At 57.3% G+C, this 27,635-nt stretch overlaps 1 protein-coding gene across 1 annotated transcript in view; it reads left to right on the forward strand.

Annotated features, from left to right (window-relative positions):
• The window catches only part of LOC144948949 (diacylglycerol kinase delta-like), a 73,925-nt gene that overhangs the window by 27,759 nt on the left and 18,531 nt on the right, over nucleotides 1-27,635 (forward strand). Inside the window, 18 exon segments of the mRNA XM_078878706.1 lie at nucleotides 9,566-9,670; nucleotides 12,218-12,350; nucleotides 12,979-13,085; nucleotides 14,055-14,180; nucleotides 15,571-15,673; nucleotides 17,471-17,532; nucleotides 17,534-17,634; nucleotides 18,135-18,243; nucleotides 18,712-18,851; nucleotides 19,423-19,561; nucleotides 19,937-20,128; nucleotides 20,297-20,395; nucleotides 20,397-20,700; nucleotides 21,439-21,675; nucleotides 23,154-23,291; nucleotides 24,061-24,184; nucleotides 24,885-24,995; nucleotides 26,466-26,562. Of these exon segments, the coding sequence (XP_078734832.1) occupies nucleotides 9,566-9,670; nucleotides 12,218-12,350; nucleotides 12,979-13,085; nucleotides 14,055-14,180; nucleotides 15,571-15,673; nucleotides 17,471-17,532; nucleotides 17,534-17,634; nucleotides 18,135-18,243; nucleotides 18,712-18,851; nucleotides 19,423-19,561; nucleotides 19,937-20,128; nucleotides 20,297-20,395; nucleotides 20,397-20,700; nucleotides 21,439-21,675; nucleotides 23,154-23,291; nucleotides 24,061-24,184; nucleotides 24,885-24,995; nucleotides 26,466-26,562 (2,427 nt within the window).

The raw sequence follows: 27,635 nt of genomic DNA on the forward strand, positions 1-27,635 counted from the left end.
TCAATGACAATGCATATATTATCAGAGTGTGTTTTTGTTTGCATTTTGACCGCAAGTATTGTGGTTAATGCAGACACGAATCCTTGTAAAAAGGTTTCAGTTTTGTTGCCAGAAAAAAGGGGAAAACCCCTATTATTATTATTATTGTTATCTTAACAGCTGTTTTGTTGCTAGAAAGAGTAAACGCTATTCTTGCACATTTGTGTTGTAACTCCCCCCACGTCACCAAATCCAGCCATACAAATTAAGTTCTCACGCGCACAAGCGTTTGACGATGCACCACCCACTAACTGCGGCGTGGGTTTAGCTCGCCCGCCGACAAGTGGCATCAATGACTCGCACATTTAGACTTGGCACCTGCGGTGTTTCACGCATTGAGTCCATTTCGATTATTTTGCAGCGGCGAAAAATGTCCAAATGTTGGGGCCACTTTGTTGCGCTCTCATTTGTGGTGGCCAGGTGGTCGCTTCTGAGCAAATACGTCAATACCTCAGTGGGCTTTGCCTGGCAGGATGGGGGTGGTTGAGTGTTGTATGTGTTTGTGTTTGGGTGACGTGTTTACCTTACCTGTGCTGTGCACTACCATCGTGTTTGTTGTACTGTTTGTTGTTGTGTCGCTCTCACCCGCCCCTACTGGACATCTGCGCAAAAGAGCTTTGCAGCTCATCGGATTCCTCCAGTATCAATACAGATTCTGAGATCATCATGATCATCATCATGATCATCATCATCATCAGCAGCAGCAGCCATGGTCAGTCGACTGCTGGATGAAGGCCCCCCAAGCCCGCCACCAAGCTCTTTAACAAACCGACCACACACGGCCCTCTACTGAAGCTGGTTTCCACTCGCCTCGTTCCGCACTCATTTTGGAATCGTGATATTTATTTATCCTGGAAAGCTCTTTTTCACTCATGTCCAGTATCTTATTTTCTGCAGCCTTAAAAAAGGTAGTGATTTTCTAAACGGTATCATATCGTTTTTTGGTGGTTAAATCGTGGTATGATTGTACTTCATATATGATAGGGAGTTGTTTAATTGTGCTAATTGTATTCATAGATACACAAAAAATGCACATCGGACCTTTGGTCGTGAATGTAACCAACGATTATATAATTATTTCTCTGGGAAAATCCGTCTCGACTTACGGCACCTTTTCTAGGAACGTGCCCTGACGCATGTAATCTTCATTTGTAACGGAAGTACAAAAAGACAAAGATCTCCGTATAGCCTTAACAGACTGTAGGGGCAAGTGCTGTTAGCGAGTAGCACCTATGAAGTCTAGCACGGCACACGAGGGGGTGGGTGACCAACACCACTTCCCGACCACCTTTGTCTCCCCAGTGCTGATGTTTACACACCGCACCAGGTGCTCATTTGAGGCCGAGTCGACCTAGAGGAGGCCCCAGGACCGGTTCAGATAATCGTCACCGGTGTTGGCCGTGAGAGGGAATCGAACCCGGGTCGTCAGCTTCGCAGCGCAGTGCTAACCGCGACACTTCCCAGCGGAGCTCAAACAAGCGACGGGATCGCAACTGGGAATTAATTGCGTGGGGTAAAATCGTCGCGGGTGCACACAGAGTGGCCCCGTGGGGAGAGAGGGCGAGCGAGAGAAACAACCCCCCCCACCACCACCCACCCAACATCACCCACCCAACACCCTCCACCCCCCACCACCACCCCCCCACCACCACCACCCCCACCATCACCCCCACCACCCCCACCACCACCCCCCCACACTTCGCTGCACCGCGCCGCGCGCCGTGCCGGCTTCCTGCGATTGTCGGACGCAGAAATCGCGGAGTGACGGAGCGAGGGCCCCCTTCCTGCTTCCCACCTTTGTCTCCCCACCACCACCACCACACTCTTTGTGACGTCACGCCACAGCCTTGACCCTCCCCCGCTTTCCGCAAACACACACATTCACACACACGCAGATTCACACACACGCAGATCAACACACACACACAGATCAACACACACACAGACCCCCCCACACACACACAGATCCCCCCCACCACACACACAGACCCACACAGACCCCCCGTTTAGTCGTCCACTCACCGCTGGTGACACGCGCCTATTTGTTCTCTCAGGCTGGGGCAGTGCTGATGTTTACACACCGCACCAGCTACGGGTGCCGCGGTGGCTAGGAGATGTGAACTGCCTCGCCTGGTCTACAGGAGGCCGTGGGTTCCATCCCGACCCTGACGCCTGCTGCTGTGTATTTGGAGTTTGCGCGTCTCTCTCTCTGTGGTCGCGTGGATTTTTCTCCGGTTTCTCCGGTTTCCCCCCTCCACATTTAGAATCCACATCACGCGTTTCGAGTGTTTTGCTGCTCTAAATGTCCACGTGACGATGATCGGCCACTCCGTTGAGCGATAATTGTGTGACCAGGTGGCTTCTGACAAAGGGAGCCACGCAGCCTCGGTGTGGACCTCACACCTGGGCCGAGTGAAACATAAATAAATAAGTAGAAAGTTTGAGCCAAACGAGTCGGGGTGGGCTTCGGGAGTGGTGAGCAACCAGACACACACTCAGACACACACTCACTCAGACACTCACTCAGACACTCACTCAGACACGCACTCAGACACGCACTCAGACACACACTCAGACACACACTCACTCAGACACACTCAGATAGACACTCACTCAGATAGACACTCACTCAGACACACACTCAGGCACACACTCAGACATGCGCTCAGACACACACTCACTCAGACACACACTCAGACACACACTCACTCAGACACACACTCAGACACGCACTCAGACACACCGATATCAATACAAACGTCATCCGCACTAAGTGGCGGTGACGTCACCATGGCGCATGTGCCAGGCTAGGTGCACTTTGGGGCCGCGTGAAGTGTCCAATGCTCGCTGCTGACAGGAGGCCTCGGGACAGACCCAGCAGGTGCCGTGGGTTGGCTGACTGAGATGGCCGGTAGATGCCCCACCACCTGTACCCCCACTGTGCCAACTTGCTGTGTTTTAGCCACCCGGCGCTCCGCTCGTTGTTGTGAGCGTCGCTCCTCTTCCCTCCGTTGTTGCTGGAGGTCGTCTGCCTCCAACTGCCCAGTAGCAGCAGCGTCCTTCATGAGCACAAACATACACACACACACACAACGCAAAACACACACAAATAAACACACACACAAACACGCAAACACACACACAAACACACACACAAACACACAAAACACAGACGCACACTAACACACACACACAAACACAAACACACACACAAAGACGCAAACACACACACACACAAACACACAAAGACGCAAACACACAAAGACGCAAACACACACACACAAACACACACACACAAACACACACGCAAGCACACACACACGAACACACACACAAACACACAAACACACACACAAAACACACACAAACACACACATAAAACACAAACACACAAACACACACACAAACAAACACACACAAACACACACACAAATACATACACACACACAAACACACACACACAAACACACACACACAAACCATTTACCCTTTCCGGACCCACCCCCCACCCGCCACCAGCCCCCCCGCCGCCCACACCACGGAGCGAGGTGTGGGCACGAGGGGGGGGGGGCTCATTGAGAGCCCCGCGCGCGGTGCGAGTGAATTGCCGCTGTCCAGACGCGAGAGCTGCTGCTGCCGCCGCTGGTGCGTGAGCAGCAGAGCCACCCTCATCCTCAGCTCCTCAGCTCGCGGCTCGCCAGCACGACTCTCGCGACTCTCGCGGCGCCCTCGCAGGTGACCCGCAGGACGTCGCCTGTCCGCCTCGCGCCGCCGTCAGCCGTCTCTCGACACGAGGGCGGTCCGCGTGCTCGCTCGCTCGCCCCGTGTGTCTCTACTCGCTCGCTCGCCCCGTGTGTCTCTACTCGCTCGCTCGCTCGCCCTGTGTGTCTCGACTCGCTCGCTCGCCCCGTGTGTCTCTACTCGCTCGCTCGCTCGCCCTGTGTGTCTCGACTCGCTCGCTCGCCCCGTGTGTCTCGACTCGCTCGCTCGCCCCGTGTGTCTCGACTCGCTCGCTCGCCCCGTGTGTCTCTACTCGCTCGCTCGCCCCGTGTGTCTCTACTCGCTCGCTCGCCCCGTGTGTCTCGACTCGCTCGCCCTGTGCGCCTCTGCGCCATGGAGGGGTCGCGTTGACGGGACCGTCTCTCGGGTGAAACGCCCCCCTCGCCTGCGCTCACCTTGTGTTCACATGCACTCACCTGCACTCACCTGCACTCACGGATTGACCTGCGCCTCGCCTGCGATCGTGTCCCACAGACCGCGAGAGTGGCCGTGAGCCGTCTTCTCAAGCGCTCTCTCGCCCTCCGTCTCGCCAAGCGAGAGGTGGCTTCGTGGTTGTGGTTGTTGTGGTTGTTGTTATTGTTGTTGTCCACGTCCGACCGATCCGTGACGCTGCTCGCAAAGCTCAGGGAGGGGTGGAGGAGAGGGAGGAGGGGGGGTCACCGAGACGCGCGCGGCTCTGTGCCGGGGACTCGGGCTGGGCAGGTTCCATGGCTCGCGGCACGGAGCGTCAGAAGGGGGGGGTCTCAGAGCTCAACTACGAGGCTTCTTGTGAGCGGTGCGTGTCACTGCCGTGGCTCACGGCCCTTCCTCACGTCTTGCTGCGAGCGCGTGGGCCGCGGTCACCTGCGAGTCGAGCTGGGGGGGGGGGTGGGGTCCTCTTGTTCGTGTCTCCTCCCGTCCACCGCGTCGTGTCTCTTCGCGGTCTTCTGCACTGGCCACGCCGCTTGCCGCGTTCTCATCTCTGCCACATCCCGAGGAGCGCATTGCGGTGGTGTGCCGCGGGGCATCTGGGGAGATGGCCCGTGGTTTGTTTCTCTTGAAACGTGGTTGCGCAGAAGCCCCACGACTTCAGGGGGGGGGGGGGGGTGAGAGTGAGAGACTGCGTGACAAGTGGGAGTGGGGGAAGCTCCATTGACTCTGTGTTGTACTCACGGAGCCGCTGGAGACGTTTCATTCCCGCTTGTGGTTGTTGGTGGATGTACTCGTAGCTCGCGGTGTCAGCGTGGCTATTTTTAATGTTGTGCCTAAATGGCGATTCACGTGTGCGTCTAGTGGGCTAAGGTGCTCGCTAACAGCACTTGCCCTGCAAGTCCGTTCAGGCTATACGGGAGATCTTTGTCTTTGTGTGTTGTCGTGGGGTTGCGGTCGTGTGCTGCGCTACGAACCTGGCGATCTCGAGTTCGATTCCCGCTCACGGTCAACGTCGGTGACAATTACCTGAACCGGTCCTGGGCATCCCCTAGGTCGACTCAGCCTCAAGTGAGTACCCGGTGCGGTGTGTAAGAAACATCGCCACTGGGGAGACAAAGGCGGTCGGGCGTGTTGCTGGCCAACCACCCTCGTCATGTGCCGTGCCGGCCTTCATAGGTGCTGCTCGCAAACAGAACTTGCTCCAACAGCCTCGTGAAGGCTACACGGGGGATCTTTGTCTTTGCATAGTGGGGTCGTGGCGGTGTAGCGCTTAGCGCTGCGCTACGAACCCGGCGATCTCGAGTTCGATTCCCGCTCGTGGTCAACGTCGGCGATGAATATCTGAACCGGTCCTAGGTCCTCCCCTTGGGTTAACTCAGCCTTAAACGAGTGCCTGGCGCGATGCTGTTGACCACCCACCCCCTCGTGTGCCGTGCCGGCTTTCTTAGGTGCCCACTCACGGCACCGTGCCCCACTGGGCTGGCAAAGTCGACACGGGGGGTGGGGGGGGTGTGGGATCTTTGCTGTTGTTGTTTGTTGTTCAGTGCGCTCCATTCTCGGGCTCCTGTCGAATTAATGTTTCATGCAGTCAGGGAGTGTTTTCAATAATACGGGGGGGGGGGGTTGTTTGGTTATATTTATGCGATCTAACCCCCAAAAAACCGTGTATTATGGATGATATCCGTCGCGAATGCGTCCTTCGCGTTAAACAGGGAGCGATTGTAAATGTTGTCGATTTGCTCTCCAACACACCGGTGTGCTGTGCTAGTAACACAAAGCTTACTAATTGGCTGTGTCGGGTGGTGGCGGGTTTAACAACACATTTATATTGACGCGATGTAACCCAACAAAACGACTTTTATCAGGGAGTGTGCGTTGACCGTGAGTCGTTTTGGCCGCGTCAAATTGCAAGCGTAGCTCCTGACATTTGCTAACCACGTTGATAAAAACAAGTGTCAACGTGAATGTGCCTCTAAGATATCTGGCATTATTCATTCGTCAAATTACCATTACCGAATTCTACGTCGGTGTTTCGTACCGTCGCATAATAAATTAACGCAATTACCGCTGCCCTTAATGGACTGCGCCGCGAGACTGTGGTGCCGACTCTGAGACGAAATCTCCTCCGTAAATCTGTGTCATTAACCATATTTTAAAAAACTCACTTGTAAATGCGATTGCGAAATGTGTGAGCACCGAAATATAGTAACATCGGAGATATACATCGTCATCATCGTCAGCCATGGGCAATCCACTGCTGGATGAAGGCCTCCTACCCAAGTCAGCACCACATCTCACGATCCTGCGATTCGTAAACGACCCAAGTCCAACAACGTCACTCCGATCGATCTCAGAGCTCCGTCTCCTCGGTGAACGTCAGCCGGATCAATTCCATTCCTCGCTTACGTACATCCATAACAATCATCATGATGATGATGATGATCATCTAAGGGACAGTCCTTCGTGAATCTCCTGCTGGATTAAGGCCTCGGCACGCCGTGTCAGAGGTGGGGTTGGTCTGTGTGTACATACGTATGTTGAACAGTTCCAAAGAAATTACTTTTCAATCGAGATGATATCAAAGTGTGTAGATCCGGTGGCTTTCTAATAGCGGAAGGAAGCGTGTTCCAGACGGCCGCAGAAGCGTTTGGCCGTACTTGGCCGCGCCGGTCGTCGCTCGCCACGGATGGCGAGTGGCCAAGACGTGGACTCGAACTCGGGGTGGCCCGAACCGAGTGTTCCAACGTCCGCGCCAACGCTCCTACCAAGCAAACGCTCGCTCACACTCGCACGCTCCGTCGCTCGCACGCTCAGCGGCGCGGACACAGCGGCTCCTTCCCACGGCACGGCCAGCTCGACCTCGGGGGGCGGGGGGGGGGGTGCGGGGTGGGGGGAGTGGGGGGTGGAGGGGAGAGACCCCCGAGGGACCTCCACCCTGGGTGGACAGCGGCGCGCCGCGTCAACGTCACGACCCCCCCCAGTGTCACCACGAGGCGACTCGTCGTAATGTTGTTTGGTGTTGTTTGTTGTTGTTGTTTTGTTGCCTCGGCTGAGCAGCAGCGCCCAAAGGGCCGAAACGCCGAGCGGCCAGCAACAAGCGGCGCGACGAGAATCCACGGCGTGTCTGCTGCTGGCGCGCGGCCACGTCGCGACACGCGCGTCACAGGCCACGTGGCTGTCTCTGGCGAGCCTCGCTGTGGTTGCGTTCCCATTCTCTTCCCTCCGCTCGCCCCTCCGCTCCCTGGCATCCCTCCGCTACCCCTCCGCTACCCCTCCGTGATCCCCGGTGTGCGTGCGAGTGCGTACCGTGAACTTCTTTCGCGCCGTACGTCGCCGGCCGTGTTCGTCGGAGGTGCGGGGAGAAGGGCGACGAACCGCGGCCACTCATTCCTCGGCCCTTGACCGCCCCTGTCATCGAAGTCGGTTTTTGAAACTACATTAAGCATCTTGAATAAAGGTCCTTTTTAAATATAAAATAAGCCTTTTAAAAATGAAACGTCGTTAATCTGATTGTTAAATGTTGGTGTGGAAGTTCCGTTTTGTTTTGCTGCGTCGAGTGGTGGGGGTTTTGGCCAGGTCACGACACAAATTGGGGCAGATCACGACGCGGCCTGAGCCTAAAGCCAATTACGAAGTTGCGATCGATAAGAGTCGACACGTGCCTTGAATAGAGCGCGCAAGGTTGTCGTGGGGGGACACTGGGCGACGATGGGAGAGAGGCTTTCAAAGTGGAGCGGTGCCGGGGAGGAAGCAGAAAGAGAAGTGGAGTGGCCTGGAGTGGGTGGGTGAGTGGGTGGGTGGGTTAGTAAGCAGGTGGGTGGGTGAGTGGGTGAGTGGATGGGTGGGTGAGTGAGTGAGTGAGTGGATGGGTGGGTGGGTGAGTGGGTGGGTGGGTTATTGAGTGGGTGGGTGGGTTAGTGGGTGAGTGTGTGGGTGGGTTAGTGGGTGTATGAGAAAGTGAGTGATTGGGTGGGTGAGTGTATGGGTGAGCCAGGGAGTGTATTGTGTTGTGACCTGCAGTGTGGTGGTGGTGGTGGTGCTGCTGGTACTGGTGGTTGACCACGTTATGAATGAGACCAAACCTTCAGCCCGATCGTTTGGCTCGGAACACGTCGCAGTCAGGGGCGAAGGCGAGGTTTGTAAACACCACGCAATAAAATATCTGATAGCGCTTCCCCTTTAATGAACAATAAATACATCAACGGCGATGCAATCTCGTCCGCTCTGCAGTGCGCGTGCGGCGGTGGTGTCAGAGAGGACTGAAACTCTCTCAACCCTCTCCTCTTCCTCTCCAGAGTCCAGTCTCCCAAGAACTCCCCTTCTCCCCTGCCTACCACTGAGGCACCATCTCTGCTCGCCCTCCGCCTCCTCCGCGATCCAAATTGATTTAAAATGCCACTGACAGGAGCAGCTGCCCCCCCCCTCCTCCCATGGGGGGCGGAAGGGGGGAGGTCGATCTGCGCTGTCTCTGTGACTCATCAAGAGCAATCTGGAGGCTCTGATGATGTGCGTCTGTGTGTGCACGTGTGCGTCTGTGTGTGTGTGCGCACGTGTGCGTCTGTGTGTGTGTGTGTGTGCACGTGTGCGTCTGTGTGTGTGTGTGTGCACGTATGCGTCGGTGTGTGTGTGTGCAGGTGTGCGTCTGTGTGTGTGTGTGTGTGTGCAGGTGTGCGTCTGTGTGTGTGCAGGTGTGCGTCTCTGTGGGTGTGCAGGTGTGCGTCTCTGTGGGTGTGTAGGTATGCGTCTCTGTGGGTGTGTGCACGTGTTCGTCTGTGTGTGTGTGTGTGCACGCCAGCTGCGCGTGCGTCTGTGTGTGTGTGTGCACGGGCGTGGTGCTGGCCACCCACCCCCTCGTGTGCCGTGCCGGCCTACACAGGTGCTGCTGCTGCTGCTACTCGCCAACAGCTTGCCCCAGCAATCTGTCGATTCCTCACGTGGGATCTCCGTTGTGTGCGTGGGGAGCGGTGGCGCGGCGGTTAGCGACTAACCGCCACGCTACTGAACCGGCGAACCGAGTTCGACTCCTGCTCACGGCCAACACCAGCGACGATCGTCTGAACCGGTCCTGAGTCTCCCCCTAGGTTGACTCAGCCTCAAAATGAGTACCTCGTGCGGCGGTGGCGTGCACAAACATCGCCGCTCGAGAGACAAAGGCGGCCCTGATAGGCGCTCGCTTACGGCGCTCGCCCCGACAGTCAGCGGCTACACATGGGGGGGGGGGGGTGGAGTGGGACGGGGGGGGGGAATCTGTGTGCACATCACGTGGAGACTCCTACAAAGGCTACCTGGCGGTGGTGGGGGGGGCAGATCGTGATCTTTATCTCTTTGTCCTCAGATAATCACCCCGTTCCGGAGGCTCATCCTCTGCGCCGACAGCCGCAAGGAGATGGAAGATTGGATCGCCGCCCTCAAGTCGGTGCAGAGCACCGAGCCCTTTCAGGTCAGCAGGGCAATAGGAGGGCCGGCGGGGACACTGGGTCCACCGGGTCAAACCACTTCTCCCCCGCACCCCCCCTCCCCCCCACCAGCGTGAGAGGTGGCACAGTCCACATCAAATGCGCCCCGCTACCCCCAGCCAACTGCGGTGTCCGCGAGGTCGCGCCAGGTCAACTCCGCGGCAGCGAAATCCGCGTGGCGGGGACTTTCTTTGAATTGCGGGCCGACAAACGACGGTGGCGGCGATCGGTCAATGAGAGCGCCACGGGAGGGGGCGGCCACGGGAGGGGGCAGCCATGTGGCTCTCAGAGGTCAGGGACGCCGAGAGCCTCGGACAGGGCCGGATGAAGCTTGTCTGTTAGAAAGGGCCCCTAAATAAATAAATAAAACCACGAATGTTTAACTTGCTTAGTAAAGTAATTGTATTTTTCATTTGCTGTACAGCCAGATAATACGACAAATCGTTAACCTTAAACACCCAGTCGTGCATTAAAGTTGAAGGCACTGTAGTACTGTAGTAATCGAGCAAGTGCAGAATCACTGAATCGGAATTGATAGCTTGAAAGCATTTAGCGCGGTGCCCTTGAAAGTGCGGGGCCCGTAGCATGTGCAGCGACTTGTGCTGCTACGGGGATAATCCGGCACTGGCCTGCGTTTCAATCCAGGTATCAGCCACCAGTCCCCGGTTAAACTAAAGACCTCTTCAACCAAACTACTTTCTATTTCACCAGGCAAGACCCACTGAGCTGCGTCGCAAATGAAAGCTCAACAAAGTGGCTAATTATACTGTGGACATTTATAGCAGCCAAACACTCGAAACGCGTGATGCTGATTCTAAATGCGGAGGGGAAAAAAACTGAGGACCTGAAAAAGATTCCACACCACCACGGGGAAAGAGATATGCACACTCCAAATATGCAGCACCAGGCGACAGGGTAGTGGTCGAACCCACGACCTCCTGCATACCAGGCGAGGGAGTTAACATCTCTCTACCGCGGCACCGAGTTCTCAAGCGTAGCGAGTTGAAGGCCTCAGTCCGGTCACCGATACCTTTACAGCAGCAACAACAAACAACGGCATCCAATTTGGGTTTGCGCTTAATTTGGCTAAATTGCGGATCTGAGAATGTGAAACTCGAGCTTACTCTCTCACGTGGCAGAGCGAGTGATCCACATTTAAGTAAAACGCCTCTGACAGGACCAACAGTCACTTGAAGGGATCTCGGAGGTCGCTCTGTGATATCCACTTCTGCGGGCTGTTCTCCCGTGCGCGAGATTTCCGCGGCTGCGCAATCGGGACGACGACGATGACGACGAGAATAATAATAATAATATAATACAATTGGAGAAGACTTCAAATAGATCTGCTATGGCGGCGAAGTGGGTGCCGGAGCCGGTCTCCCGCGAGGCGGCACGTGATTGATTCTTTTGGCTGTAAACACCCGGAGCGGAGTCGCCTTCCAAGCTGCCCCGGAGCCGGAGCACTCTGCTGCTTGGCTGGACGAGTCCATGGTGGGGAGTGGGTGGGGGTGGTGGGATCGAACCTGGGTCTCAGGTCATCACGGGACAAGGTGAAGGTGGCCCGGTCGCAGACGGAAACACCTGATGCTTGACCAATCGGGAAAGGCGCACACACAACCAGACACTCGGCCCATTTAGTTATTCCTGTGCAGGCAGATTGCGGGGCGATAATATTGCAACACTTGCGGGTTTATACGGCGTCTAAATGTGACCGCAACCCAAGACGTTGTAAACAAACAGTGGGCTCGTTTATTTTTATGATAGAGGCAGCCAGTCATGGGCAACGGAAGGACTTGAGCCTGAAACTTGAACTGGGAACAAGAGAGTCTAGCGGTCTCTGTGTGAGTCTGGGTCTATGTGTGAGTCTGTTTGTCTCTGTGTGAGTCTGGGTCTCTATGTGAGTATGTGGGTCTCTGTGTGAGTCTGTGGGTCTCTGTGTGGGTCTGGGTCTCTGTGTGAGTCTGTTGGTCTCTGTGAGAGTCTGTGGGTCTCTGTGAGAGTCTGGGTCTCTGTGTGAGTCTGTGGGTCTTTGCGTGGGTCTGTGGGTATCTGTGTTAGTCTGTGGGTCTCTGTGTGAGTCTGTTTGTTTTTGTGTGAGTCTGGGTCTATATGTGAGTCTGTGGGTCGCTGTGTAAGTCTGGGTCTCAGTCTGTAGGTCTCTGTGTGAGTCTGGGACTCTGTGTGAGTCTGGGTCTTTGTGTGAGTCTGGGTCTCTGTGTAAGTCTGTGGGTCTCTTTGTGAGTCTATTGGTATGTGGGTCTCTGTGTGGGTCTGTGGGTCTCTGTGTGGGCCTGTGGGTCTCTGTGTAAGCCTGTGGGTCTCTGTGTGAGTCTATTGGTCTGTGGGTCTCTGTGTGGGTCTGTGGGTCTCTGTGTGGGCCTGTGGGTCTCTATGTAAGTCTGTGCGCCTCTGTGTGAGTCTCTTGGGGGGAGAGGGGGGGGCTATGTACGGTACAAAAGAAGTTCAACACACACACGAAAGCACAAGTCCCCACCCCGTCCACCGCGTTGCCCCCCCCCCTTCCTTCCCAGGCAGTGCACTACAGCATGGACCACTTCTCGGGGGCCCACCACTGGTACGCGTGCACGCACGCGCGCCCCACCTACTGCAACGTGTGCCGCGAGGCGCTGTCGGGCGTCACGTCGCACGGCCTCTCCTGCGAAGGTGGGGTCTGTAGCATACGTTATAAAGGGACCCTAAATATATTTTTAAAACACGTAAATATTAAAATACAACATTTTTACTTGCACAGTAAAGTAATTGTATTTTTTCATTCGCTATACAGCCAGATAATACGACTAATCGCTAACCTTAAACATGCAGTCGTTCGTAAAAGTTGAAGGCAGTATAGTACTATAGTAATATAGCAAGTCCAGAATCACTGAACCGGAATTGACCCTTGAAAGTGCGGGGCCTGTAGCATGTGTAGCGACTTGTGCAGCTACGAGGATAATCTGTCACTGGCCCAAAGGCAGAGTCGGCATGTCGCCCGCTCGTGCGTCCGTCTGTCTGGGCGAGTCCGTGTGCGTCTTGCCGCTTGTGACGGGGGGCCAGCGCCCCTCGCCCCCCCCCACCTCGCGCGGCATTGCCAGCGACCGCTCTCCCCATGGCCCCCCAATCTGTGCCGGCTGTGGCTCCATGGAGCGCCCCCCCCCCCGACCCCGCCGATGAGAACGCCGTGCGGCGTAACGCCGCTGGCTCCGGGGGGGTTCCGCGAGGGGGTCGCTCCTCGTCCTCCGCGTGTCGGGAAGCGAACGTCGCCGAGCCGTCCTGCGCTTTGCGTGCGTTGCAGTGTGCAAGTTCAAGGCCCACAAGCGCTGCGCCGTGCGCGCCACCAGCAACTGCAAGTGGACGACGCTCGCCTCCGTCGGCAAGGACATCATCGAGGACGAGGACGGGGTAGGCGCCGTCACCCGCCGTCGTCTTTGTAGTCGTCACGATCACCGCTCACCGTCGTCGGTGCCGCTACCCCCCCCCCCCCCCATCACTGCCATCGCAGTCGTCGTCGTTGGCATCCTCGTCGATATCATTCGCCATGTCATAATCATCGCGTTGTGATCGTCATGTCATATTCGTCGTGTTATATTCGCCACTTTGGTCGTACGTTACCTGTTTGGCCGCGCGTTTGCAGATGAATGACAAAATAGCATCACGACATGCATGGTTTTAGATTCACCTGATTGTTATGATTCTGATTGTTATAATTCTGATTGTCTTCCAAATTTCATGATGAGAGAATTATCATTCATGTACGGGCGCCTTGGTTTAAGCAAGACACCTTTGACTGATTTGATCATCACCTTCATCGTTATCATCTTCTTCGTCCTGATTCGCATTGTCATAATCATGGTCATTATTATCATCCCCATCATCGCCATGTTCAGTTGTGTCATCATCATCATCATCGCCATGATCATTGTAATCATCACTGTCATCATCCTATTTCCACTCGTCATCATCATCAGTGGGTCAGGATATTCCTTATCCTCCTACTGGATACCACAGAAACCCTCTTCCTTGCCTCCTTGCATTGCTCCTTCATCTCATCTCTCCTTCCCTTGAGTGAGCGAGGGGGTGAGAGGGTGAGAGGGTGAGCGAGTGAGTCGTGAGCGAGCGGGAGGTGCGAGTGAGCGAACGGTTGAGCGAGCGAGTGGGTGAGTGCGTGGGTGATCAAGTGGTGGGCGAGTGCATGAGCGTTCGAGCGAGTGGGTGAGTGAGCGTGCGAGCCAGAGCTCTGCCCTCTGCCATTCCCCTCTCGCTTTCCTCCCTGCGCTCTGAGACGTTCGCGACGTTAACAGGCCGCATTATGAGCGTCGTCCGAACGGTCGTCCGAACGTCGTCTGAACGTCGTTGTCGTCGTCGGTGCAGCTGGCGATGGCGCACCAGTGGCTGGAGGGGAACCTGCCGGTGAGCGCGCGCTGCGTGGTGTGTGACAAGGCGTGCGGCAGCGTCCTGCGCCTGCAGGACCGCCGCTGCCTCTGGTGCAAGGCCATGGTACCCCCCCCACCCTCACGCCCCACCCTCACCCCCCACCCTCACCCCCACCACCCTCACCCCCCCCACCCTCACCCCCCCCACCCTCACCCCCACCACCCTCGCCCCCCCCACCTCCACCCCCCCCACCCTCACCCCCCACCCTGCTTCCCCCCACCCTCACCCTCACCCCCCCACCCTCACCCCCCCCACTCTCACCCTCACCCCCCACCCTCACCCCCCACTCTCACCCCCCCCCACCCTCACCCCCCCCACCCTCGCCCCCCCACCCTCGCCCCCCACCCTCGCCCCCCCACCCTCGCACCCCCCACCCTCGCTCCCCACCCTCGCTCCCCCCACCCTCACCCCCCCACCCTCACCCCCCACCCTCGCCCCCCCCCCACCCTCGCCCCCCCCCACCCTCGCCCCCCACCCTCGCCCCCCCCCACCCTCACCCCCCCACCCTCGCTCCCCCACCCTCGCTCCCCCCACCCTCACCCCCCCACCCTCACCCCCACCCCCCCACCCTCGCCCCCCCCACCCTCACCCCCCACCCTCGCTCCCACCCTCGCTCCCCCCACCCTCGCCCCCCCCACCCTTACCCCCCCACGCTCACCCCCCACCTTCGCCCCCCACCCTCGCCCTCCCCACCCTCGCTCCCCCCACCCTCACCCCCCCCCACCCTCACCCCCCCACCTTCGCCCCCCCCCACCCTCACCCCCCACCCTCGCCCCCCCCCACCCTCGCCCCCCACCCTCGCCCCCCCCACCCTCGCCCCCCCCCCACCCTCGCCCCCCACCCTCACCCCCCCCACCCTCGCCCCCCCACGCTCACTTCCCAAGACCGCCCCACCACCCCTTGCCCCCCCACCCTCGCCCCCCACCCTCGCCCCCCACCCCTCACCCCCCACCCTTACACCCCCACCCTCGCCCCCCCCACCCTCGCCCCCCACCCCTCGCCCCCCACCCTCGCCCCCCACGCTCACCCCCCAAGACCCGCCCCCCCACCCTTACCCCCCCACCCTCGCCCCCACCCTCGCCCCCCACCCTTACCCCCCCCACCCTCGCCCCCCCCACCCTCGCCCTGTGTGCCCTGTTGAGGGACTGGGCGTGCGAGCAGTGACTGTGCCGTGGTATTCTAAACACGTGTGTCTGTGTGTCTGTGTGACTGTGTGTCTATGTGTCTGTGTGACTGAGCAGTGACTTCCGTGGTATTCTAAACACGTGTGTCTGTGTGGTCTGTGTGTCTATGTGTCTGTGTGCCGGGTCGATCTTCTTCAAATCAGTACGGGGATTCCTGTCACGATTTGCGGATCGAAAAATCCCATTAGAGGCATTTTTGGCTATTAGCCCGCCCGTTGACGACCTTTGGCTGCATCACCCGTGGTACGTACGTCTGCCCTCTCCCGCAGGTGCATTCCGCTTGCAGGGAGCATTACAGCCGCAAGTGCCCGCTGGGCCAGTGCAAGGTGTCCATCATCCCGCCGACGGCGCTCAACAGCATCGACTCGGACGGTGAGCGAGGAGCCGCGTTCCGTGTCGAGCGACGGGCCCGGCCGGCACGGGGGTGGGGATGGCGGCCGGGGTTGCCGTCACCTGGAGATGACGGATACTCGACACGTTCCGTGCCAGTGACAACTCCGCTGTGTGTACGTGTGCGTGCCACGTGTTGACTGGCTTAAACGGTCAGTCAAACCATGGCACCTGGGTCTGTCCCGTGACCTCCTGCCAGCGGGCATTCGAGACTTCACGTGGCCTTAAAGTGCACCTAGCCTGGCACGAGCTCAATGGTGACGTCGCCGCCACTTAGTTGTGAACGGGCGGTTGATGTTGTGTGTTTGCTTGTATGTGGTGGGATTGTTGGATACTCAAGTGACAAAGGCGTCACCGTTCTGAGACGTCTGCAAGTTGCAGGGTGGGTGTCCCCTTCACCGCTGCTGAGCGTTAATTTTATTTAGAGAGGAGTAGCGCCGCTGTTTTTGAAGGACGTCGTGATCACCGCTGAGAACCGAAGCGACACGACCACCATACTGTACGATAGCTGGCGCCAAACTGTGCCACATGCTCTCACGCAGGCCTTGTGGGAGCCTCGCCTTGTGTACCGATAAAGTTATTTTAGTTTAGTTTGTATTCCAATTCTGTTTCGATGACGCCCACGTACGTCATGGGTAATGGCCCCACTACCTCATAGCGTGTAGAGAGAGGCCAGTGGAGAGTGAGTGGCCGATGAGGCTTGGAGACGGCACTTGTTGACACCATGGGGCCCGTGATAATAATTGAGGTTTTTTTCCCAATGAGCAGTTCCATTTATTTATTTACTTTATTTTGTCGTTGTATATTTGTGTTACCTGCTGCCGGGGCAGGTGTCTGCAATTGTTGTGATTTAGTCGCTGCTGTAACGTCCATCTTTTGTCCACCAAGGTTCTACACAGATTATTCTTTTGTCAACATAGAGACCCACAGAGACATAGTAGAGACACATGGAAATATATCGAGACCCATAAAGACACAGAGATACATATATACGCCCACAGATAACCATAGAGCTACATAGAGACCCATAAAGATACATAGAGATACAGAGACCCATAGAGACACATAGAGACACATAGAGGGACCCATAGAGACCCATAGAGACCCATAGAGACCACATAGAGATACAAAGAGACCCATAGAGACACATCGAGATACGTAGAGGACCCATATAGGACCCACGGCCCTCCGCTGGGTAATTTTTAAAAATCAGCTTAGAGCCGAATGCTTTTTACAAAGCATGAACAAAGGAACGGAATCAATCAAAGATGAAGAGTTACACCATCAGTAGCTATTGTGCAGCAGGGAAACCCTCCAGACGTAAATGTACACAACCATAGCGTTCTGGGTGTTCACAGCGGTAGCGTTCTGGGTGTAAATATTTCCCGGGTCACTCATCGACTGTCGTAAGGATCACGTGACTAGTCGTAGCCACAGACCACAGTGAGAAGATCACAATAAACTATCTTTATTTTACCAGGTAGAGGCCCACTAAGCTACGTAGCTCTTTGCCAGACGCGACCTGTCCACAAATGAGAGCTCAGCGAAGTGGCTCATCACGTGGACATGTACGACAGCCAAATGCTCTAAATGCGTGACGTCGATTCTAAATGGGAGCGAAAAAAACAAAGAAAACTCGACGCGACCACGGGGAGAGAGAGAGAGAGACAGACACACAAACTTCAAATACACAGCAGCAGGCATCGTCAGGGTCAGGATCGAACATCACGACCTCCCGCGCACCAGGCGAGGTAGTCAACATCTCGGTGTGTGCCGCAGGCTTCTGGAAGGCCACGTGCCCGCCGTCCGTGACGAGCCCGCTGCTCGTGTTCGTCAACTCGAAAGAGCGGCGACAACCAGGGGGTCAAGTTCCTGCGCAGGTTCAAGCAGCTGCTGAACCCGGCGCAGGTCTTCGACCTCATGAACGGGGGGCCACACCTGGGGTGAGCGACGACCGCGGCGATGCGCCGTGAACGATCGGTTCATTGACCACCCCCACCCCCCCCCACCATCATCCATCTAGCAGCAGCAGCGCATCACAGGACCGTCTGTTCGTGTCGGGTGTATCGTTTGTGTCTGTCGGATGTATCGTCTGTGCGTGCGGGATGTGTCGCCTGGATGTATCGTCTGCGTCGGATGTACGTATCAAATCGATGAAACGTATCTCTCGGATGTGTTGTCTGCACGTACCGGATGCATCGTCTGTAAAGTATGTATCATCTGCATTCTATCCATTGTATCGTCTGTATGCATCAACGGTAGCCCCCTGATTGTAACGTCTTGTTCCTATAACGCTGCAAAAAGACGGGGTACAGACAGAGAGCGCTGCGATTGCACGCGCGGTCCGGGGGAAGTAGAGGGTTGAGCCGCCCTGCCCCTGGCCCCGACTCGCACCCTAAACTCCTCCTCCCTGGCCGGTCGGCCCGCTCGCTCTGTGGTTCAGGCTGCGTCTGTTCCACAAGTTCGACACCTTCCGGATCCTGGTATGCGGCGGCGACGGGAGCGTGGGCTGGGTGCTGTCCGACATCGATCAGCTGAGCTTGCACAAGCAGGTGAGCAACCATTCTCTCCCTCACCTCCCTCCCACCCCTCCCACCCCTCCCTCCCTCCCTCTCTCCCACCCCTCCCTTCCCTTCTTACCTCCCATCCCTCCCTCTCTCCCTACGAATAGCCATTCGCTCCACCTCCTCTCCCCATAGCTCCACATCCCGGTGGCCACACGGCCTTCTGGGAGGGAGTTCTTTCAGCAGCGTTGGTTAAGCACAAGCAAACTCTGGCTCGGTTTCGGCATTCAGCATCTCATCAGCAGTCAGGCTTTGCTTAGACTAATGCCGGTGAACTGCCAGTTGAATGTCAGTTTTTTTTCTTTTAAACGTGCAGCGGGACGTAAAGCATTGTACAAATCTTGCTTCACGTTTCAATTTCCGAGTTTTGCTGAAAAAATCAATCAATAAATCAACAGCACTTGCCCCAACAATCTGTTAAAGGCGATACGGGGAATCTTTGTTTTGTCTTTGCAGTGTCAGATGGGGGTCCTGCCCCTGGGTACGGGCAATGACCTCGCGCGCGTCCTGGGTTGGGGCCACTCGTGCGACGATGACGCCACCCTCCCGCAGATCCTGGAGAAGCTCGAGCGTGCCGGTGTCAAGATGCTGGACAGGTGAGGCGGCTCCCCCCCGAGGTCAGAGGTCAGGGGTCAGAGGTCAGAGGTCGTGAAAGCGCTGAGCCGGGAACCTTCGTCCCGTCGGAGACCACGGTCGTTTAATGTCGACGGCTGTGCTCATGATGCGATCCGCTTCATTGTGAACTGGTGGTCTGAGCTGCCCTTGAATTCGATTGGTTGCCAGGTGTTCGTGGTCTTAGCCCAGTCACCAATAAATAAATGCTATGATTAAAAAAATATGTTATACGTTTTGGCTTTTTGCACTTAATTTGTCTCAATTACAGCTCTCAGAATTAAAACATCGGTTTGGTTGTCGTGTAACGTGTCTGTGTGCCTTCCTACATTTCCCTGTAACCAAAGTTTGTCCCGTTATCTCTGTCTCCCTGAATCTGTGCATCTCTCCATGCATCTCAATGTGTTCATTTGTCTCGCTTTGTCCACGCATCTCTCGGTGTCTCTGTACCTCCCTGTATTTCTGTCTCCGTGCATCTCGCTGTATCTGCGTGCGTCTCCCTGTCTCCCCTCGCGTTTCCCCGCGTCTCCCGGGCGCGGTGCGTCCGCCCGCCAGGTGGGCGATCATGTCGTACGAGGTGAACGTGCCGACACGGCACTCGCAGCCCGTGCCGGGAGAGGAGAGGTCCTGCGACGGCGAGGCGGACGGGCGAGCGGGCGCGGCCGAGGAGGGCGGCAGAGAAGGCGGCGGGCAGGTGAGAGAGAGAGAGAGAGAGCCGGGGGGCGCCCTGTGCCGATCCGGCACCCGTCGAGAGGCGCGACCAAACCCACCCCCGCCGCTCCCGCCGGTGTGGCGGAGTTCGCTCGCACGGCCCCCATGGGCCACGCACGCCGCAGGGCGGCCCTCGTCCCGCGGTGGGGTTGACCGCGACGTCCGATCCGCCCCTCCGGGTTTTCTTGTTTCAACGCGAGGCGCTCGCTCGGCTGCGGACGGCGGGCGGTGAGTGGAAGTCTGGGGCTGGGCTGTCCGCCCCCCTCCCCCGCCCCCCTCCCCCGCCCCCCTCCCCCCCACCACGTTGAGCCTCCCAGAATAAAACGCCGTTGCCGTTTGGCGTGCGGGGCGCGGGCAGGCGGAGATGGCGGCTTACGAGGGCTCCGTGGCGGCTCACCTCACGCGCATCCTCAACTCGGAGCAGCACTCGGTGGTGATCGCGTCCGCCCGCGTGCTCTGCGAGACGGTGAAGGGCTTCGTGGCACGCGTGGGCAGCGCCTACGAGACGGCCGGGGAGAACCCCCGGGAGTCGGACGCCATGGCCCACAAGGTGAGGCCGCCCGCGAACGCCCCTCCTGCCGACGCGATTCGCGGTCGGCTCTTCGGGCCGGGCCAGCCGAAACGACGCGGCCGCATCGCGAAGGGCCCCCCTCCGGACGTTGCCGAGCTGAAAATGCACGCCGCTGATTCCAGGGTGCCGTTTCGTTGCCGCCCGCAGTGCGCCGCGCTGAACGAGAAGCTCGACTCACTCCTGACGGCGCTCAATGACGAAGCGCGGGCGGCGGCGTCGGCGGCGGCGCTGGGCAGCACCGGCACCCCCCCCCATCGCCGAGGAGGAGGAGACCGAACAGGAGGAGGAGGACGATGACGGCGACGGTGAAGAGGTGGAGGAGGAGGAGGAGCTGGAGAAGGGATCGCGGGAGGGAGCCAGGAGAGAGACGTGTGAGGGGAGGCACAGGAAGGCGCCGCTGAGGAGGAGGCCGCGACCTCCTCCTCTTCCTGCGCTGGCGACGGCGGCGGCGGCGGCGGAGACGCAGCTGTTCCTGCCACGCGAGCACCTCATGTCGCGCGCCAACAGCCTGAAGAAGGCCGTGCGGCAGATCATCGAGCAGGCCGAGAGAGGTAGGGCGATGGCGCGCCGCGGCGGTTGGCCAGGTCACCCGGGGTGCGCCCAGGCTCGTCACATCCCGGAAGCTAAGCGGGGTTATACGCTCGTGCTGTGTGTACGTTGAACTTCTTTGGCGCCGTACGTAGCCAACCGTGTTAATCGGAGGTGCGGGGGAAGGACAACAAACTAAACACAAAAAGTAGTTCTAAAGAAATGAGTTTTCAATCTTGATGATTTAAAACTGCATATCTGCCAGTGGCTTCCTAATATTAGACGAAAGCATGTTCTAGATGGCCGCAGAAGCGCATCTGAATGTGCGCGATGTGAGCCAAAAGCCACTGCTGCTGCTGCTGCGAGGATGAGTGATTGATGGTTTATACTCCTTGACGAGATCAGCGACGTGTCGTGGTTCATTTGTGGCGAGCACGTTGTGTGTGTAATGAGTGCGACGTCATAACAACGGATTCGTTCGGCAACCGCACTCCAATGGAGGTCGGTGAGTGATGGACGGACGTGGGTTGAGCCTGGATGGTGCTGGGACAGGCGACCGACGTGAACGGCGCGGAATGGCGAGCGGCCGCTGTGGGGGCCACGTTGCGAGCAGCGGGAGGCAGTGCAGCCAAATCGTGAACACACGATTTTGCGATACTGCGTTGGCAGTGGTGAAAGATGCACAAATACAAAAAACATCGATAAATCTCAACACGTTCGTCAACAGCATTGTGACCTTAAATGCGCTTCCGCTCTCTCAGCCGTGGACGAACAGAACGCGCAGACGAGCACCTGCAGGAAGGAGCCGGAGGACGTGCAGGAGGAGGTGCAGGAGGATGTGCAGGAGGAGGTGGAGGAGGAGGAGGCGGCGGGCCTAGCTGAGGCTCCGCGTGCCGGGGGCACGGAGCCCACCGGTGGCCACGCTCACAGCGGTGACGAAGACTCCTCCCCCCGATCCTCCCCCCGATCCTCGTTCGGATCTCGTCTCAGCAACCGAGGTGAGGCTGAAGCGGGGGGCCTTTGAGGGCATGGCCTATGGGTAGTGGACATGGCCTATGGTAATAGACCAGGCCTATGGGATGTGGACATGGCCTATGGGTAGTGGACATGGCCTATGGGTAGTGGATATGGCCTATGGTAATGGACCAGGTCTATGGGATGTGGACCAGGTCTATGGTAATGGACCAGGTCTATGGGATGTGGACCAGGTCTATGGGATGTGGACATGGCCTATGGGTAGCGGGCAGGGCCTTTGTGTGGCCAGGGCAAGTGGTCATCAGTGCAACACTCCGTGCCTCTCTGCACGGAGTTTGTATATTCTCTCCCCCCTGTTCTGCATGGGTCTACTCCTGGTTTCTGCAGTTTCCTCCCATAGCTAGACACACACACACAGTGCCATTGTTGCTGGCCAAACATCCCAACGTAGCAGCACCCTCCTGAGCAAGAGTATCTCCTGGGTAAATGGGTACTTATTATTGTTGTTATATTTATACCCATGCAGTACATTTTTAGGGTTCCTAGATAAGGGGCAGTCGTGGGACCTCGGGGGGGGGGGGCAGTGGCAACTATCCCTGTGTGGAACAAGGTTGCTTGAGCTGGGCGAGATGTTAACTACCTCGCCTGGTATACAGGAGGTTGTGGGTTCCATCCCAACCCTGACGCCTGCTGTATATTTGGAGTTTGCGTGTCTCTCTCCCCGTGGTCGTGTGGCTTTCTCCGGGTCCTCTGTGTTTTTTCCTGCACATTTAGAATCAACATCACCACGCGTATTTGGCTGCTATAAATGTTCACGTGATGATGAGCCACCTCGTCGAGCTCTCATTTGTGGTCGGCCGGTCGCTTCTGAAAAAGAGCTACACAGCTCGGTGCGGCCTGACACCTGGTAACGTAAAAATAGTTTAAAGTTTTTAATTAGGTTGGGGCTGACATGCAAACTAAATACAGGGGCTTGCAAGCCCACCACGTGTCCTAGTGTAGTCCACCACGTGTCCTAGTGTAGCCCACCACGTGTCCTAGTGGAGCCCACCACGTGTCCTAGTGGAGCCCACCACGTGTCCTAGTGGAGCCCACCACGTGTCCTAGTGGAGCCCACCACGTGTCCCAGTGGAGCCCACCACGTGTCCTAGTGGAGCCCACCACGTGTCCTAGTGGAGCCCACCACGTGTCCTAGTGTAGCCCACCACGTGTCCTAGTGGAGCCCACCACGTGTCCTAGTGGAGCCCACCACGTGTCCTAGTGGAGCCCACCACGTGTCCTAGTGGAGCCCACCACGTGTCCTAGTGGAGCCCACCACGTGTCCTAGTGTAGTCCACCACGTGTCCTAGTGGAGCCCACCACGTGTCCTAGTGGAGCCCACCACGTGTCCTAGTGGAGCCCACCACGTGTCCTAGTGGAGCCCACCACGTGTCCTAGTGGAGCCCACCACGTGTCCTAGTGGAGCCGCAGCTCAGCCGCCGTGCCGCCGTGCCGGGTGCAGGCGACGTTCCGGCGGCGCCGACGGAGCGGCGCATCAGCAAGACGAGCGCCTTCCTGGGGGGCTCGCTGCCCACCACGGCCGGGCCCGGCTCCGGCAAGGAGAACCTGCCCATGCTCAACATGCGCATCCTCTACCCCAGTACGTGCCGGTGGGGGGGGGGGGTGGGGGGGGGGAGGTGGGGGGGGGGGGGCGTGGACGCGCTCAAAGGGGGGGCGCCGGATAAGAGTCGGGGCGAGGAGGCAGCGAGGGTTGGGTGGATCGCCAGACGAATGACAAAAATGTAGAACTGTGCAGCGATGTGCGTACGTTTAACTTATTTCGCACCGTACGTTGCCAACCGTGCTAATCAGAGGTGTGGGGGAAGGACAAGAAACTTCAGTTCTAAAGAAATTAGTTTTCAATCTATCACTTTTAAAAGTCCATAGCTCCAGTGGCTTCCTAATATAGGAAGGAAGAGCGTTCCAGACGGCCGCATTACAGAAATGTAGAACTGTACAGCGTCTGTCCCTTCTGGTATGGAATTGAGTGTTGCTCCCTCGCACGAGTCGGTTTTCTCCGAGTGCTCCGGTTTCCTCCCGCATGTCTAAACACTCACGAGTTGGCTGAACACATTTGTATATATAGAGGACTGTGGAGCTAATGTTGGTGCCGGCTCACCACTCGGAAACCTTCCACGCTAGTTCTTAGTGCCTCGGCAATTGTTTGCACGAATGAGGGCTCGATAAAATTTTACCTGGCGGCATAACGGACCCTATGTCGTCGCTTCTGTGACGGCGCCGGTCGGGACCCTTCTGACAAAGAGCCTTGAGAGGGCCCCGTGGCTCACGGAGGGCCCGTGGCTCACGGAGGGCCCCGTGGCTCACGGAGGGCCCCGTGGCTCACGGAGGGCCCTGCCGTGGCGCTGCAGGTCTGCGAGCGGGCCTGGCCGCGTCGGTCGCCGGGAGCTGCATCATCAGCAAGATGCTGCTCACCAACGCGGACACCCTGGGGGCCTGCGCCACGCCTCTCATGGACCTCGACCCGGACTCACTGTGAGTGCCCCCCCCCCAGCCCACCATCCCCCCCCTCCCACTCACCTGCTCTCTCACTCACCCAATCTCCTGCTCACTCACCCGCTCTCTCGCTCACTCACCCGCTCACCCACTCACCCTCTCTCCTGCTCACTCACCCGCTCACTCACCCGCTCACTCACCCGCTCTCCTGCTCGCCCGCTCACTCACTCGCTCGCTCACCTGCTCACTCACCGGTTTGCCCGCTCACTCACCTGTTCACCCGCTCACCCGTTGATCCGCCCGCCCGCTCACTAATCCGCTCTCCCTCTCACCCGCTTTCTTCCCCATTCATGCACTGACCCGCTCCCTCACCCACCCACCCACTCATTTACCCACTCACCCACTCACTCACCCACTCACTCACCCATGCATTCACCCACTCACTCACTCACCCATCCACCCACTCATTCACCCACTCACTCACCCACTCACTCACCCACGCATTCACCCACTCATTCACCCACTCACTCACCCACTCACTCACCCACTCATTCACCCACTCATTCACCCACTCACTCACCCACTCACTCACCCATGCATTCACCCACTCACTCACCCACTCACTCACCCACGCATTCACCCACTCGCTCACCCACTCGCCTCCAGCCATCCCACTCGCCTCCAGCCATCCCACTCGCCCGAGACGTGACCTTTTCCTGGCCTGTGTGTTTCTTGGCAGCGAGGGTTTCATGGAGAAGTGCGTGATGAACAACTATTTCGGGATCGGCCTTGATGCCAAGATTTCCCTGGACTTCAACAACAAACGGGAGGAGCACCCAGAGAAATGCCGGCAAGGGCACGCACGCCCAGAGCCACAAAATAACACCGCAAACACAAAGATCCCCCGTATAGCCTTCAACAGGCCTTAGGGGCAAGTGCTGTTAGCGAGCAGCAGCACTACACACACGCATGCACGCACTATGTGTACAACTCACATACAGTGTACGACACACGTACACTAACCAAGACAAAGGTCCCCCGTATTGCCCCTTACAGACTGTTGGGGCAAGTGCTGTTAGTGAGCACCTATGAAGGCTGGCACGGCTCACGAGGGGGTGGGTGGCCAACACCACGCCCGGCCACCTTTGTCTCCCTAGTGGCGATGTTTACACACCGCACCAGGTACTCATTTAAGACAAAGTCGACCTAAAGGAGGCCCAGGACCGGTTCAGATATTCGCCACTGTTTTTGGCCCTGAGCGGGCATCGAACTCGGGTTGTCGGGTTCGAAGTGCAGTGTGCTATCCACGACACTACTGTACCACCAACACGTGGAGAAAACAAATCTATGGGACAGTTTTGCCAGTTACCAAAATGATGAAAAAATAACAATAGGCTTGATCATTTCTGGTAATAAAACAGGAAGTGTTCAGATGTTCAGACACCACATCGATACACTCGTTCAAGGCATCACGTCTGCATTAACCATGCACAGTACTTGTGGCAAAAGCATGCAAACAAGCACGTGGCTCTGATAATATATCCATTGTCTTTGAAACTGATTGGCCTACACCAGAGAGACATGCTTCTTTATGGCCGTTTCTCACCGCCGATGTTAGACCAGACAACAACAACAAAATGCGAACAGTGCAAAGGCAATGCAGGTCTCAAATTATTAATAGCTGGGGCCGAGATATTAATACTTTTCACACTCGCACTTGCCCAGCAGCCCGTTACGAAACCGTGCACGACGCCTGTACCATTTACAAGCGGGATGAACGTTCGCGGCTCGTGTTCGGACGTTTGCGTTTCGAATCCCGCGGTCCGCCCTGGTTAATATCGCAAGCGTGTTCAAAAGTAAAAACAATTACCGCGCGCCGTCCCCCGCACAGTGGCCGTTGGAGATGTCCCGTGACGTCATTCTAAAAGGGAGCTATCCCATCGAGTGCCGGCTTCACGGTCCACATTTGGCCAATTTAAACAATTCATCACGAATAATTGAATTGGGAAAAACAACCTCCATTCGTGTGTGAAATTTCATCCTTGCAGCAGCAGCAGCAGCTTTCGGCTTAGCCATCGAACAAAGGCGGCGGTCACCGCATCGCGCGGCGCTTTCAGATGCGCTTCTGCGGCCGTCCGGAACGCTCTTCCAATATTAGCAAGCCACTGGGGGCTACCCACTTTAACATCATCATCTACATTGACAACCTCACTTCCTTAGAACTGCTTCTTGTGCTTAGTCTGTTGTCCTTGCCCCCCACGCACCTCCAATTGTGAGTCTCCGCGTGACGTGTCCCGTACGTGTGCCGTGCCCCGCTCAGGAGTCGGACCAAGAACATGATGTGGTACGGCGTGCTCGGAACCAAGGAGCTGCTGCAGCAGTCCTTCAAGAACCTGGACCAGCGCGTGCTCCTGGAGGTGAGGGATGGACACCCCCTCGCAACAAAGACAAAGATACCCCCCCCCACCGTGTAGCCTTAACAGACTGTTGGGGCAAGTGCTGTTAGCGAGTAGCACCTATGAAGGCTGGCACGGCGCACGAGGGGGTGGGTGGCCAGCACCACGCTCGGCCGCCTTTGTCTTCCCAGTGGCGATGTTTACGCATCGCACCAGGTACTCATTTGAGGCTGAGTCAACCTATGCGGTGCCTCGGTGGCTAGAAGATGTTAACTACCTCGCCTGGTATGCAGGAGGGCGTGGGTTTGATCCCGACCCTGACGCTTGCTGCTGTATATTTGGAGTTTGCATCTCACTCTGCGTGTCTCTCTCCCCGTGGTCGTGTGGATTCTTCTCCGGGTCCTCCGGTTTTTCCCTCCACATTTACAATCAACATCACGCATTTAGAGTATTTGGCCATTATACATTTCCACGTGATGATGATAAGCCACTTCGTTGCGTTCGCCAGGTCGCTTCTGAAAAAGAGTTCCACGGCTCAGTGGGGGCCTTACACGTGATGAAATATAAATACAAATCCCAACGGAGTAATTTGTGGCGTCATTTTTAAATCCGGCAAAATGTGAACCCTTACGCCGGCACGCAACGGGTTACCTTTCGCGAACGACATCGGGGGATCTTTGACGTCCACTGTGAATCGGACGGCGCGTAGTTGTCGCGTTGTGGTTGTTGCCGTGGTATTCATGAGGGCGGCCGCTGGATCTGAAACCGCGAGCGAGCGGTGCCGCGCCCTGCTGCTGGACTCCAAAATCAAATGTGTCGTGGTTGTAGAGAACATATACGTGACAAAATAAGCAGGCCGCAAGCGATGTTTGTCCCTCTACGTTCTTTTGCTCGTGCATATATGTACGTCGAACTGCGATGGCTCGCCGCGGCGTTCGCTTCGACCGCACGGTTGGCCAGGTCACCCGGACTGCGCCCAGGCTCGTCACATCCTGGAAGCTAGGCGGGGTTGTACGTTCGTGCTGTGTGTACGTTGAACTTCTTTGGCACAGTACGTAGCCAACCGTGCTACTCGGAGGTGCGGGGGAAGGACA

The sequence above is a fragment of the Lampetra fluviatilis genome, chromosome 51 (assembly GCF_964198595.1).
Source record: "Lampetra fluviatilis chromosome 51, kcLamFluv1.1, whole genome shotgun sequence".
Classification (NCBI taxonomy): Eukaryota; Metazoa; Chordata; class Hyperoartia; order Petromyzontiformes; family Petromyzontidae; genus Lampetra; species Lampetra fluviatilis.